General features: G+C 48.3%; 1 protein-coding gene across 3 annotated transcripts in view; it reads left to right on the top strand.

The window, feature by feature from the left end:
• GRHL1 (grainyhead like transcription factor 1) overlaps positions 1–9,485 on the top strand; it is a 52,005-nt gene extending 42,520 nt beyond the window's left edge. For all 3 annotated transcript variants that reach the window (XM_040622810.1, XM_040622811.1, XM_040622809.1), the window contains 5 exons: positions 1,173–1,210; positions 3,344–3,435; positions 3,774–3,859; positions 6,619–6,683; positions 7,823–9,485. In XM_040622810.1, coding sequence (XP_040478744.1) covers positions 1,173–1,210; positions 3,344–3,435; positions 3,774–3,859; positions 6,619–6,683; positions 7,823–7,937 — 396 coding nt within the window. In that variant the 3' untranslated portion in view covers positions 7,938–9,485. The remainder of the gene's footprint in view (positions 1–1,172; positions 1,211–3,343; positions 3,436–3,773; positions 3,860–6,618; positions 6,684–7,822) is intronic.
• Positions 9,486–13,447: the final 3,962 nt, after the last annotated feature.

The following is a 13,447-nucleotide window of genomic DNA, read 5'->3' as shown; positions in this document are numbered from 1 at the left end:
GTAGAGCAGGTGTAAACACTGTTGAAGGAAATGAAGTGCCAAACCTGTCAACTTCACTCTGTATGTAGGCACGTATTTACGTCTCAGTTCATTTTAAAAATGCTAGAATAGTGACATAATTGGGAGTCTGAGTCTATGATCTTGCGGATTTAACTTACATGGTTCTGGGCATGAGGGAGAAGCCACGGGGAGACTTAAGGTAGGTAGCCTTCATGGCAGAGAGAACATCTGAAGGCTCTTTGCATCGTTTCAGTTACTGAATCATAGTTGGCGCATAGATAGCCACATCTCGGCAATTAATATAAATTTTCACAACTAGCCACACCCTGCTTTCAGCAGAAGCTTAGTAGAGATAGCAGCTTTGGTCGAGTGGACAGAGCCTGCTTTCTGTGCAGAGCCCCAAAAATGTGAAGAAGATAGTGTGCCACCCACTTTGTGCACAGATTTATATGGTTTAATGACTTTTTAGAGTTTTGGGGGTTGGGAGGGCATTACCAATGTAACCAGTTTCTTTTTCTTTTTTTTTTTTTCTTTAAGGTTTATTTATTTATTTGAGAGAGATAAAGAACGCACAGGGTGGGGCAAGGGGCAGAGGGAGAGAGAATCTCAAGTAGACTCGTCGCTGAGTGTGGAGCCCTACATAGGGCTCAGTCTCATGACCCTGGGATCATGATCTGAGCTAGAGTCAAGGGTGGCACGCTTAACCGACTGAGCCACGCTGACGCCCCAACCATGTATCCAGTTTCTAATGAGAAGCTTTGCGGTGAGCAGGGGTAGGCAAACTTTTCCTGTAAAGGCTCAAATTGTAAATATTTCAGGCTTTTGGAGTCACACAGTGTCTGTTGAGACTCTCCTACTCTGCCATTGTAGTGCCCAAACAGCCATAAACAACATGCCAATGAGTGAGGGTGTCTGTGTGCCAGTAAATGGTTATACAAACAGGCATTGGGCCACACTTGGCTCCTGGGCCCTAGTTTGCCAACCCCTGCTTTAGAGGAGTTCAAGATGCCTATAAGAATCTGGTTATTGAAAAACAAAGCTAAAGGATTTTGTACTAGACTAGACAGATTCAAAATCATTTTCATTTTAGGAATAAGTCACTTATGGTTTGAAATATTTTGAGCATATACTAGAAAAGCAATCTTTTTTTTTTCTTTTTCTTTTTGTCTTAGGTCCTTCCTATTGCCCCAGAAGAATTGGAGGGTGAAGGGTAAGGTTTATGTTTTGTTTTGTCTTAATAAATTCTTTTTGTTTTTAAATAATCTCAAACTGGTAGAAACATTGCAAGTACAATACAAAGAACTCGTTTTTTCCTGAGCCATTTGAGAGTGAGCTGCACGCTCAGTGACCCGTCATTCCTAAACTCCTTAGTGTATATTTCCAGTCTCCCACATAACAGAGCCAGGTTTTTAACAAGACGTTCCCTTCAGTTTTTGTCGTTTGTTAATAATGCCCTTTATAGCAGAAAAGGATCCTGTCCAGACTCACACTGTGTACGTAGTTGTCTCTTTAATCTCCTTCAGTCTCAAACAGTCTCAGTGTCTCCTTGACTCTCCTGACCTAATACTTTTGAAGATTATAAGTCAGTGGCTTCATAGAATGTCCTTCAGTTTGGGTATGTTTGTTGTTTTCTCATGATTAGATTCAGGTAATTACGCATCTTGGCAGGAATGTCATAGACATAAGCCTGCGTTCCCAGGGTGTCCTGTCAAGTAGCATAATTTTGGTTTACCCACCGCTAAGGCCGTTCACTTTGAACACTTGATCAAGGTGGTGTCTGCCAGGCTTCGCTGCCATGAGGCCACTCGTGCTCCTTTTGTAATAAGTGTTTTGCGGGGAGGTGCTTTGTCGCTTTGTAAAAATCTCATTCCTCATCAGACTTTAAATTTACTCTTTTTTTTTTCTTTATTATCGGCATGGACTCATAGTTTCCAGCTCTATTCAACAAGTTGCGAATCATTGTTATCATTCACTTAGCCCAGATTGCCCTAGAAGTTCAGTTGGTCCAGCTGCTCCTGAGCCCCTTCGACGTGCCCTCCGCCCCTGCTCCCTGAGCCTCCCCCAGGTCCAGGCACAGCGTCTTCCAGGCGCTCGTGCTTTCTCTTCCCCAGCTTGAGGACTAGCTGCTTCTCCAAGAAACCCTGCTCCCTTCTGGAGAAGGAACCCAGCCCTGGGTGTGCTCCTTGCTGTGGAGGGGTCGCTGCCCCCTGACACGTGGGTACCCTCCGTGGCCCGTTTGGGCTCTGACTGCCCACACCAGCAGACCCCCTGCTCAGCACTCCACCATCTTGAGGGCCTGGTCCCCTCTTGGGGCTCCCCTTTCAGACCCGTGTTGCGTAGGGAACCTTTTCTCTGAAGGCCATCCGTCACTGCCTCTAGAGCGCTTCGTGTGCTTAGACATATCCTGCAGGCGCTTTCATGGGGGGACTAGTATGTGCTGGACACTGAGACAGACAGACGGAGTATTTTAAGGTTCAGCCCCTATTCTTGCAGCTCTCCTTCTGCTCCAAACCAAGCACTCTCTTCGTTTTCAGTTACTGTACTGTTTTCTTGCTCACCCACACTGAACCCCCTCGCAACATAGAACTTGAACCCCATAACTTAACTTATTTCTTCAAACACACTGGTGTCTATTTCCTCTTTTTATTTGCACTGACACTACTGTATTCAAACCCTTTCAAATTTTATGCTGTGATTGTCCCCAGAGTCCTCTCGCAGGTTCTTCTGCTTATGGGTCCTGGAGTCCCCTCCAGTCTTTGCCACACACATTGATTACAGCATTCTCGTTTCACGAAACTGAAAGATTTCCTAAAGCCTGTGACATGAGTCTAGAATTCCCTTGAGCCAGACGATCCAGGTATTCCCATGAGCGTCCAGGCTGCCCTTCTGGATTCGTCTTCCTGCAGAGCGTTCTACTGTAGCCAGCCTGGCTCTGCCGATGCGCTTCCCCCGTTGCTAACACATTCGCTCCTTTGTTACCACCTGTGTGTGTGTGTGTGTGTGTGTGTGTGTGTGTGTGTGTGTTTATATCTCAAATCCTACTTCCTGAAAAGAAGCTCTCCGTTCCTAAGAAGCCAGCTCAATTTAGTGTAAGAGCAATGGGGAGGTGTCTGGCAGGTGACCTGAGTATAGTCCCAGCTCTGCCATCAAATAGTATGAGCTGGTTCAATCAGTGTCTTTCCTTGGGCCTCAGGTTTTCACCCACAAACTAAGGAAGCTGGACCAGATAAAGAACAAAGGTCATTTTAAATCTAAACTTCAGTGACAGACCCTAAAACTCCTTTTTGTTTCTGCAAGTGATTGAAGCTGAAGTCACTAATCTCCTCATTTGGGTTGCCTGCAGGTCTAACTTGAAAAGGGGTCCGTACGGATCGGAGGAGGATTTTGCCATGGCACCTCCCGCTAAGCTGACGCGGACGGAGGAACCAAAGAGAGGTGCGCTGGGTCATGGCTCTTGTGGGAGCTGTCAGATCGAAGTGGATTCTGAACCTGTCAGAAGCACGAATTGCTCGAACAAATCTTGTCTAGCTTGACTTTCTTGAATATTCTTCCATCAGACCAGCTCTTGGCTTGAAGCATGGACTTAGAGCAGGGTTAAAAGAAGCTGGAAACCGTACTCTTCCAGGTGGATTCGATACTGGTTCACGGGCACTGTTCTTGATGCGGGTGTCTCTTTTTAGTTTAACCAGTATCCAGGATCTGTTCTCTCGTTTTGCTCATAGGAATAACTGTGTCCTTTGTCTTTCCCCCTCCTATTCCTGGCTGCGGATTAGTGCTGCTCTACGTACGAAAGGAGTCAGAGGAAGTCTTTGATGCCCTGATGCTCAGGACTCCGTCTTTGAAAGGCTTGATGGAGGCGGTAAGTCGTAGAAGCCTGGAAACGCTCTTCGGAAAGCTAAACACACTTAAGTAGAATTCCACTGAAACACATTGTATCAGACCACCCAGATTCCGTGTTGTACTGAAATCTCTGAAGCCCGAGCCCAGCCCCCGTTTCATCCAGTCTCGCGGGGCCCTCCGTCGTCTGGAGGGCCTTCCCCACCGGGCCTCGCACCACCACACCCAGCGCGCTAGCTGGTAGACGGTAACTTCTCAGTAACGTCTAGTCAACTGAATTGAGTGCTTTTGTGATGATCTGTGACTTAGGGTTTTTTTGTTTTTTGTTTTAAGATTTAATTTATTTATTTTAGAGAGAAAGAGAGCCAGCACAAGCTGGAGGGGCAGAGGGAGAGGGAGAGAGAGAATCTCAAGCAGACTCCACGCTGAGTGTGGAGCCTGACTTGGGGCTCGATTCCAGCACCCTGAGATCATGACCTGAGCCGAAACCAAGAGTTGGATGCTTAACCGACTGTGCCACCCAGGCGCCCCTGAAATAGTTCTAATATACTTGGTTAAAGGAAGACTGCCATTTCACAAACCATTTAGAAGCTCACAAAAATTATTTTTAATCAAATAGAAATCTTTAAAAACTTCATGCATAAAAACAGTGGCTCCTTGGTCTGCCTTTGAAACTCCCAATCCCGGGGAATGACCAAGCTTGTATTAAGTCCTTACCCAAAGCCTATTTGAGAATATTTAGACGTGTAGCCAGTGATAACCATAATCCTTCCCAGTCGGACCTCGGCACTGAGCAGACTGACCCCGGCCTGCCCTTCTGGGACGTCAGCAAGAGATGGCATGAGAAGGAGGCCAGTTTGGCTTTGCCCCGGGATACGATTCAAGGAATCAGCCCTGTATCCTGGTATTTATCAACCCCCTAGAAATCATAGGCATCTTTGAGCTCACAGTGTGTGCGTCACTGGAAATGGGTTTCCCGCGGCTCTGCTACAACCGCAGTGTGCCGGATTCAGTTAACAGACGTTGGTTAAGCACCTGCCCCGTGCCACGTTCTGTTCCAGCCACTAGAGTCACGAGAGTCAGTGACACATTGCTGAGTGGAGCTGAGGGTCCAGTTAGAAAGGTATAGGGACAAGAAAGTAGGCGAAGAAGCTAAGAAGTAGTTTTCCAGGCACTGATAAATGCAGTGAAGAAAAATAAAGCAGTGCGAGGGGACAATGGGCTGGGGGAGCCGTGGTCTCTCGGGGTCCCTGGGCTCACAGGTGTCTGAGCACATTCCCTCCCCCACCAAAGCCAGCACCATGGGCTTTCTGTTTTCTTTCAGCTTTGTGCGATTTCTCCTAGAGTACTCTTTCTTACCTTGTCTTCGGATGACCTTTCCTCATTTCTTCAGAACAGTGCAAACTCTCAATTATGGAGAGAAAAGAAGTGAAAAAGGTTGAGACTTACTGTGCAGATACAACATGCTCACAACCCATAAAGAATTTGTCATTGTTGTGTGTCTCTCAGGCCTGTGGTTTCCTAATTGATGCTTCATAAATACACAAGTAATTATTAGCCGGTGATACACAAAAGAAATGGATTTGTTTGGACGATGGGAGCTTAGATTTGGGTTGAACTGGGTGTTTTCGTTAGCTTGAAAGCAGTCTGCAGGTTGGCCTCATGAGGCCCCCTTTCTCAGTGCTCCTTTGAGTTTTGCTCTTCCAGATCGAGTATCAGTGGTAACCCCGGTTTGGGGGTGGTCTGCACAGGTCCAAATGAAGCATTTGGTGTAGACTGAATCAGCTTATCCTTGGATTAATTCACCCTCTATCCTCAAAGATAGCCTCTGTGCTCTGAAAGGAAACCCGCACACTTGATACCACACTGATTTCACTGCTGTCTGGACCTTCATGGATCATGAAAGAGGGTGGAAGGGCTGAGGCTCAGGCGGGCCTGAGGGCCACACCCCAGCGGCTGCAGCCACGTTAGCCGGAGCCTTGGGGTTTTGCGAAGGTCTGTGCTGCTCTCCGAGAGGCTCTAGGCCGACCGGACAGAGGCACGGTCTTGGTTTGTGATCAGGGACTTTGATGTTTACCTGGGCTGTGGGACATCAAAGTGTTGTTTTCCTTCCCATAATTCTGTATCGGAAGTTCACTCCTGCTCTGTGCTGAGCAGGCAGCAGTCCTCGCAGCAGTCCTGTGCTGTAGGAAGTCAGAGTCTCCCTTTCCCGAGGAGGGGAGGCTGAGGCTCAGAACCGTGACTTCTGTTGAAAGCGAGTCACAGCTGATCGCGCTCCGACGTGTGGGACTCGGAGCTAGAGCAGAGTGCCGGCGACGGGCAGGTCCCTGTCACTGCTCACTGCGTACAACCCCGCCTGTACACTGGGGGTGTTAGTTCATGACGTTGTAGCGAGGGGGTCTCGTCGTGACAACAGAAGTGCCACCCGACGTGAGGTGTGAGCCCTGGGGGTGCCGTGGGGTGCCAAGCAGCTGTGTACTTCTGGCGCCAGCTTCCTGTAAATCTGAAACTGCTCTGTAGTCATTTTTTTAAAAAGATGACCGTATAATACACAGAGCGACATCAGTAAACTAGGGGGAAGAAACAGGGCCCCGACTGCAGCTCCCTCCAAAGGCAGGTAACGCCCCTTCCCTCGGGACGCGTGGGTTTCGTGTACCTCTGTGCACGTGCGTGTTTGAAAGACAGAAAACTGAGTGACTGTACCACGGTATTTATAGTTCTAGTTTGTGTTTTAAAGCCTTGAGATCAGCACCTTGTAATTATTTTTCTTTGTTCTTTTAGATCTCAGACAAATATGATGTGCCCCACGATAAGATTGGGAAAATATTCAAGAAATGTAAAAAAGGGTAAGCATTAACTGGCCTTCCTAGTATTTCTAAATAACATTAATATTCTGTGACATTAATGTGATTCACATGCTTTTGTGCCCAGTCTAGAAAAAGTTAGAGAAACATGAAAGCAGGGATGTATTTTTTTCTTAAATTATCCACATAAAATTGATCTGGCTTTCTAAGACATCTTTGTGGACTCTTTTTTTTTTTTTCAAGTAAAATTTTTATTTGCACTTCCCGTGCCTGGCAGCAGAGAAGAGGCTCCAGGCTCCAGAGCCCGTTATGAAATGTACTAAGGAGAACAGCAAGCCCCACCCGGCTCGTTGAGTCCCGGTCATGAGTCAGGCACTGGGTTGGGCACTTCGCGTGGTACTTAATTTCCACATCACCCTCTGAGCTGGGTGTGACCCTCATGAGTTTACAGATGAGGCAGCTGAGGCAGAGAGCCTGCCAGATCCAGGGTCAGGTAGTAGGTTAGTGCCGAGGCCATGGTTCAAGTTCAGTCTTTGCTCCCTCTGCTGTATTCTCCTGCCCTGGACCATGTTTTCAGTCACAGAACATTGCTTCCTTGCCCAGAAATTAATATTTTCAGTTCCATTTCACCTAAGTGACTGTGCATTTGACATGGATAAGCAGAGAATGGCATAAGAATCGTTTGGCTTCGGTCTAAAGCAAATACTTACTAGTAGTTCGGTTAAACTTGGAGGATAACTTGCCGGGGAAGATAATTGGTCAGGGAGCTGTGGTTTCAGATCCCATAGGTTAATTTGACTAATATGCTTTCTAAAGCTGGGTCACTGAGGTGCTTCTTCTGCAGACTTAATTTGTGCATTAGCTGAATGTGTGTAATAGCTCCTGTGAATCGAGCGACTCCTACATGCTGAAGTGATCGCGGTAAATAAGCTAGGATGCTTTGCTTCTTCCCGGGCCCGGCGCTGTTAGAAGAGCTGTACCGGAGCCCCCATGTGGTGCTCCAGCAGTCCTGTGACACAGGCGCCGCTGCTACCTCCGTTTCAGAGATGAGGGCATTGAGGCTGAGGGAGGGTTTGTAAATAACGCGTCTCCCGTGTCGCAGCTGGTACGTGGCCACGCTGCCGTGACCTGCCTCCACACGAGCAGGCGTGAGTACACCTGTCCTGCTTCTCCTCTCCCAGGATTCTGGTGAACATGGACGACAACATCGTGAAGCATTACTCCAATGAAGACACCTTCCAGCTGCAGATTGAGGAAGCGGGGGGGTCGTACAGACTCACCCTCACTGAGATCTAAGGGCACGCCGGCCCGCCACTCGCGGCGAGTTCAAGGAAGGTTACGCGGGTCTCGCTGTTTGGCCAGCTGCAGGTACATCACAGGTATGGGTGGATGTCAACGGAAGGGGCTCCTTTCGAGCTGGAGACGGTGCTGCACTTGGCTTGTAGATAGCGTTCGACATACCGCACTGGCGTTTCCAGACGGCAGAAATCCATGCGCCATTATGTTTGAATTTTCTGATATCAGTACTTAGGATTAAAAGTGAAAACTTTGTTCTAAGATTTTGTAGACTCTCTGGGAACCTTTGGAATATCTGCTACATTATTTATAAAAATATTGGGCTATCTACCTTGTCTCTTCAGTGTCAGTGGGCCTGCTCACTAGTGCAAGTCAGAAAAGGCAATGGGCTTGGGTTTAAGGATTTCGTGCCCTTGCCCGAACTCAGTGTAACTCTGACTGCCTCAGGGTAGTGGGAGTGGCATCCGAAGAGGAGAGGATGCGTCCTTTCTCCCTCAGCCCCTCATCCTCCAGAAAATGTTTACTCAAACAGGGCATGTTACTGAATCTTCCTTTGCAACTTTCTTGAACATATCAACTGCCTTTCTTAGGAAGAACTGAAGTGGGTTACAGTAGGGATCAGTTAAGCTAACGCTGTGTTGTGTGTAAGTGCAATACGTTTTTGAAGGCCTGTCTGTAAATGTGTACATACGTGTCTTATACAAATAGATAATATATAAATGTGGTGTCTGTACATAGAGTGAGGAGACGCAATAAGGTCTACCTTGAAGGCTTTCCCTAAATGAAAGGTTGAGTTATTCTTGGTAACGTATACCAAGCAGATCGAGTACCGTGCTTAGTGGAACTCACTGAGTGTGTTGTCCGTGTTTTCCGCAACGGCAGTCGTCCCCGAGCATAGCAAACCCTTCTCGAGTGGCAGAGATTCTCTTTGCTCTTGAGAGTGGTGTTATTCAGATTTCTGCACTGTTTTGACAAATGAAGTATAGGAAGAACACTACCGCGCTTCCTATCTGTTGTGTAGGCTACAATCATACGTGCCGAGAGAGAGAACACACGGTCCTTCCACCACGTGTGAGACTGTTGTGTAGTAGGTGACACTCCAAATGGAGTCCTTCCTCGTCTTCCTTACGAGAAGTGATTTCTATTGTCTTGTGTTTCAGAGCCTTCAAGCTTTGACTGTCTTGTATGCTGACAATTCTAGAAAGCATTCATGAGTTTATGAGGCTGTATTACGATGGCAAGGGAACATTTTGTACACACGTTTAAATATATAAAAGTACTAAAAAGTGTAATTTTATAACGGAGATAAAATCACGGGTATCTAGGTTCAGGGAGCTAGAATAGGTCATTTGTATAAGTAGGATTGCCGGTTACATTTTTACATAAAAATATTCTAATGAAGTATGTGAACTAAACTGCTGGTTTTCTAAGATAAGATATCATGGGACACGGGTCATAACTATTTTATATTTTGTTTTATGAAATAAATTTTTGTCTTGCTTATTGTTTTTAATTGTATCATTGAAGATGTATTTTAAACCAAAGGGATTAAATTTTATATGTCTGTTTCATAATTGTCATTTCCTGTTACTCCGTTTGACTTTATCATTTCATTAGTCAGTAACGCAGAAGGTGAGATCTTAAATGAGTAGAGCTGAAAAGAATCTCCTTAGCATTTTCTCCTCGTATCTCAAATGGATACTTCTGTCTTTTCCTTCATCTTAATTTTTCCTTACAGGTGTCTGAAATCACCCAAGTAACTTTTAAATAAGGGAGCCCTGAATAATTTTTCAGCTTGTTACCAAAAAATTTTTATTTTATTTTATTTTATTTTATTTTATTTTATTTTATTTTATTTTATTTTATTATTTATCTATCCCTCAGAGAGAGAGAGAACAGTGGCCGGCAGAGAGAGAAGCAGGCTCCTGGCTGAGCAGGGAGCCCAATGCCAGACTCAGTCCCAGGACCCCGGCATGACAACCTGAACGGAAGGCAGACACTTAACCAACTCAGCCACCCAGGCGCCCCTTGTTACCAAAATTTAACCACTAAAGCAGAAGGCATATGCTTTTAGGCCTTAAATCTTAAGGGTTCTTAGTTTTTAAAAGCTTAACAGAAAATGTTTGGTTTAAAAATCTACCAATAACGTTTCCGTTCATCAGACTTTCTAAATCAAACAGCTGTTGTCAGCTTATTCAGGTAATCCCAGGCCTAAATATGACAGACACTAATAGAAATCTCTAATGAATACATGATCAAATTAACGAAGTGAACTCCCTGATAGGTTTCCTGTGACATCTGTTCATTTTCCACTAATGCTCGGGCCACAAGTCAAGAATCTAGGGGCAGACTCCACTCCCGGTCACTCAGCGGTGCCAGAGCCCAGCTCAGAGCCTTTGCTGGACTCCACGTTCACCGAGGCTCCAAGGAACCCCTGGGGTTCCCTTCTGCTCCCCGAGCTTCCCACATTCAGCTGCATTTCTTTCACCCCGACAGTTTGCAGAGAGACTGTTTACAAGTCAGAAGCTCACAAATGAGCCCGGGCTGGACCTGGACCGGGAGGCCCCAGAGTAGGCTTTGCCTGCGTAAAGTCAGCGAAGCAGAAGTCCCCGAGAGAACGTGCCCAAGGGGGGGCGGTTTCGGAGGCCGACGAGACCGGGTAGGGAGGGAGCCGCAGGAGAAGCGAATGCGGGCCTGCGCCTCGGTGGGCCCGGGCACGTGCGCTCACGCACACGGCGTCTAGCCCTCCGCTTCTGAAGGAGGCAGCCTAGCAGTGTCGCCCGGGGTTAGCAACATCTGCATCTAACCCGCACACCTTGGTCCCCGATATGTAGCAGATGTGGGCCACCCCGTCAGTGCGGGGTGTCGTCAGAGCCTGAACCCAGGCCTCCCGCCTCCCCGGGCCCAAGGGCCAGCAGGTGCGGAGGAACGGCGGGCACACGGTGGTTTCTCTCCGTTCACGTCTCCTCTGCCTCCCGCACACTTGGCCCTCAGCTGCTTTAGCCATCACCCCCTTCAAATCTTCTAGCCAAATTTTGTCTTCAACGTCTTATTATAAATGTAACACATGCTAAGAAAAAAAAAGCCATTAGAATGACTCGAGCTCCGTGAGAAGATTTCTGGGAGAAATTTCCTACCTCCCTAATCCCGCTCCGCAGAGAGAACCTCGGCCGCGCAGGAACCCTTACTGCAAACTCACGCGTACTATTCACGCTGTTTCACAAATCGCGGACTGTTTTTTGCAAGCATTTCGTTTATCACTCTCCTTCAGATGAGTTCTTTTTACTCACGGCACTCTACTCTTCCCTCCGTTTCGTCCCCTAGCCCGAGCCCACCAACGAGCCTCCGGCCGGGCTTTGCATGACAAGCACGGCTGCAGGATACAGGCTGACGAGTCTGTCCCCACACGCGTGTACGGGGCACCCGTCGCCTGAGTTCCTGGCAGAAGAGTGCCGAGTCACAGACGATGTGCTGTAAATAGTCTGTGGATGCTGCCCAGTTGCCCCAGCGAAAGCAGTTCCCACTCCCACCCACTGATCGTGAGCGTTTGTGCCCTGACATCTTCCTGCTTTGATTTGTGCTTCTCTGTTTGAGTGGAGTTGAGCATAATTTCATGTTCAGGGGCCATCTGTCCGTATGTCCTTGAAGGAAATAGTCTGTGCGTTGTCCCGCTTTCTCATTTCTTGCGCGCTTTGGTTCAGTGCAGCCCGACATCTGTCCGTCCCATACCATTTGTCTAACTGTGTCCCAGACACTTGACCATGTCCTCCAATCCTCAGAGGCTCTAACGAAAGGGGGATATAGCCCCACCTCACAGACGACACTCAGGCTCAGGAGATGACACTGCTGGGCAGAGACCGACCCGCCCGACTCCAAAGCTCCACTTCTCTCCGTGGTCACAGTGCTGTTTCCTCGGAAACTCTCCCCGCTTACTGGGGACCTAATTGCTCGTTTTATCTCCGTGGGGCACCGGCCATTCAAGAACTTTCCAGGGACTTTGGCTTTCATGACGGGTGTGTCAGCTGGAAGGTTTGGGTTGCTGCGAGTGGTGGAAACACTTGAAGCTGGTTGAACCATAAAGGACGTACTACTTTCATAACATACACGTCGAAAAGTGGCAAAGCTCAATCCCGAAGCTTGATGTCACCAGCAAGCTAATTTCTTTCCTTCTTTGGGGGCCTCATCCTAAGTGTGGCTCTCCTTGTGTAGTCTCCAGATGGTTGCCAGCAGTTCCTCAAACTACATGTCTCCCAGCCCAAGCCCAGAAGGGGGGAAATTCCTAGGCGTGGGATTCCAGCCAAAAGTCCCAGGTTTCCCTCCAACTGGATCGTCCCTGCTTACGCGTGCACTGGTGAACCATCATGGCCCCGGGATGGAAGCCTTCTCCTCTCAAACACAGCTTCATAAATGGAAATCAGGCCTTTGGCGGGGGGGGCGCCTGGGTGGCACAGCGGTTAAGCGCCTGCCTTCGGCTCAGGGCGTGATCCCGGCATTCTGGGATCGAGCCCCACATCAGGCTCCTCTGCTAGGAGCCTGCTCTTCCTCTCCCACTCCCCCTGCTTGTGTTCCCTCTCTCGCTGGCTGTCTCTATCTCTGTCAAAAAAAAAAAAAAAGAAAAGAAATCAGGCCTTTAGGGAAACTGAAAAGAGGGGAGTGAGACAGAAGGAACAGAGGAATGTTTACCAGGCAGCACACCTCTGGTTCTCCTACTTCCGGCTACCCCCTTTCTGACCCCACTCCTGCTCCTGGAGTGTCACTGTCCCCAGAGGCCGGTCTGTGGTCCCTCCATCCTCTGATCCTAGGCCCTTGAACAGCAACAACTCCCAGATTCCTCCCTCCAGTCTAGAGCTCCCCCTTCAGCTCTGGATCCCACTGCCTCCTGGACATTCACCACCAGACACTTCAACTTGGACCAAACTCTTCCATGTCAGTCATGAGCCTCCTCCTGGGGCTCGTGCCGTGATGGCCCCCAAGCCAGACACTCACGGTCATCTTTGGCTCTGCTCTCATCCCCAACCTCCGGTCAGACCTTCAGGCCTGGCGTGTCTTCCTCCAATCCTCGCGTTCTCTTCGCCTCCGTGTCACAATAGCTCCCATTTCAGCCTGTAGCTCACGCACCTCGGGGCCCTCTCGGCTCTCACGCGCTCTCGGCTGTGGCTCAGCTCCTGTCAGGAGAAACCACAAATGGCTCATTCTGACTGCCCGCTGTGTCCACGGCACCCCCGGTCCCAAGAGCATGTCCCCGAGCTCCGAAGTCCTGCCCTTCACAACTTCTCTGGCCTTGTGCCCTTGTCTTTTCCTCAAGGTCTTCTCCCTGTTTGGGCTGGAGAATTTACCTCCATTCTGTATTTTATTTATTTATTTTTTTTAAGATTTTATTTCTTTGAGAGAGAATCTGAAGCAGGCGCCACACTGAGCACAGAGCCCAACGCAGGGCTCGATCCCATGACCGCAAGATCATGACCTGAGCTGAAATCGAGAGTCGGGAACTCAACCGACTAAGGCACCCA

The sequence above is a fragment of the Ursus maritimus genome, unplaced genomic scaffold (genome assembly GCF_017311325.1).
Source record: "Ursus maritimus isolate PB19 unplaced genomic scaffold, ASM1731132v1 scaffold_6, whole genome shotgun sequence".
NCBI classification, from domain to species: Eukaryota; Metazoa; Chordata; class Mammalia; order Carnivora; family Ursidae; genus Ursus; species Ursus maritimus.
Note: the sequence above shows the minus strand (reverse complement) of the source record. Positions and strands in the feature narration are given on the sequence as shown.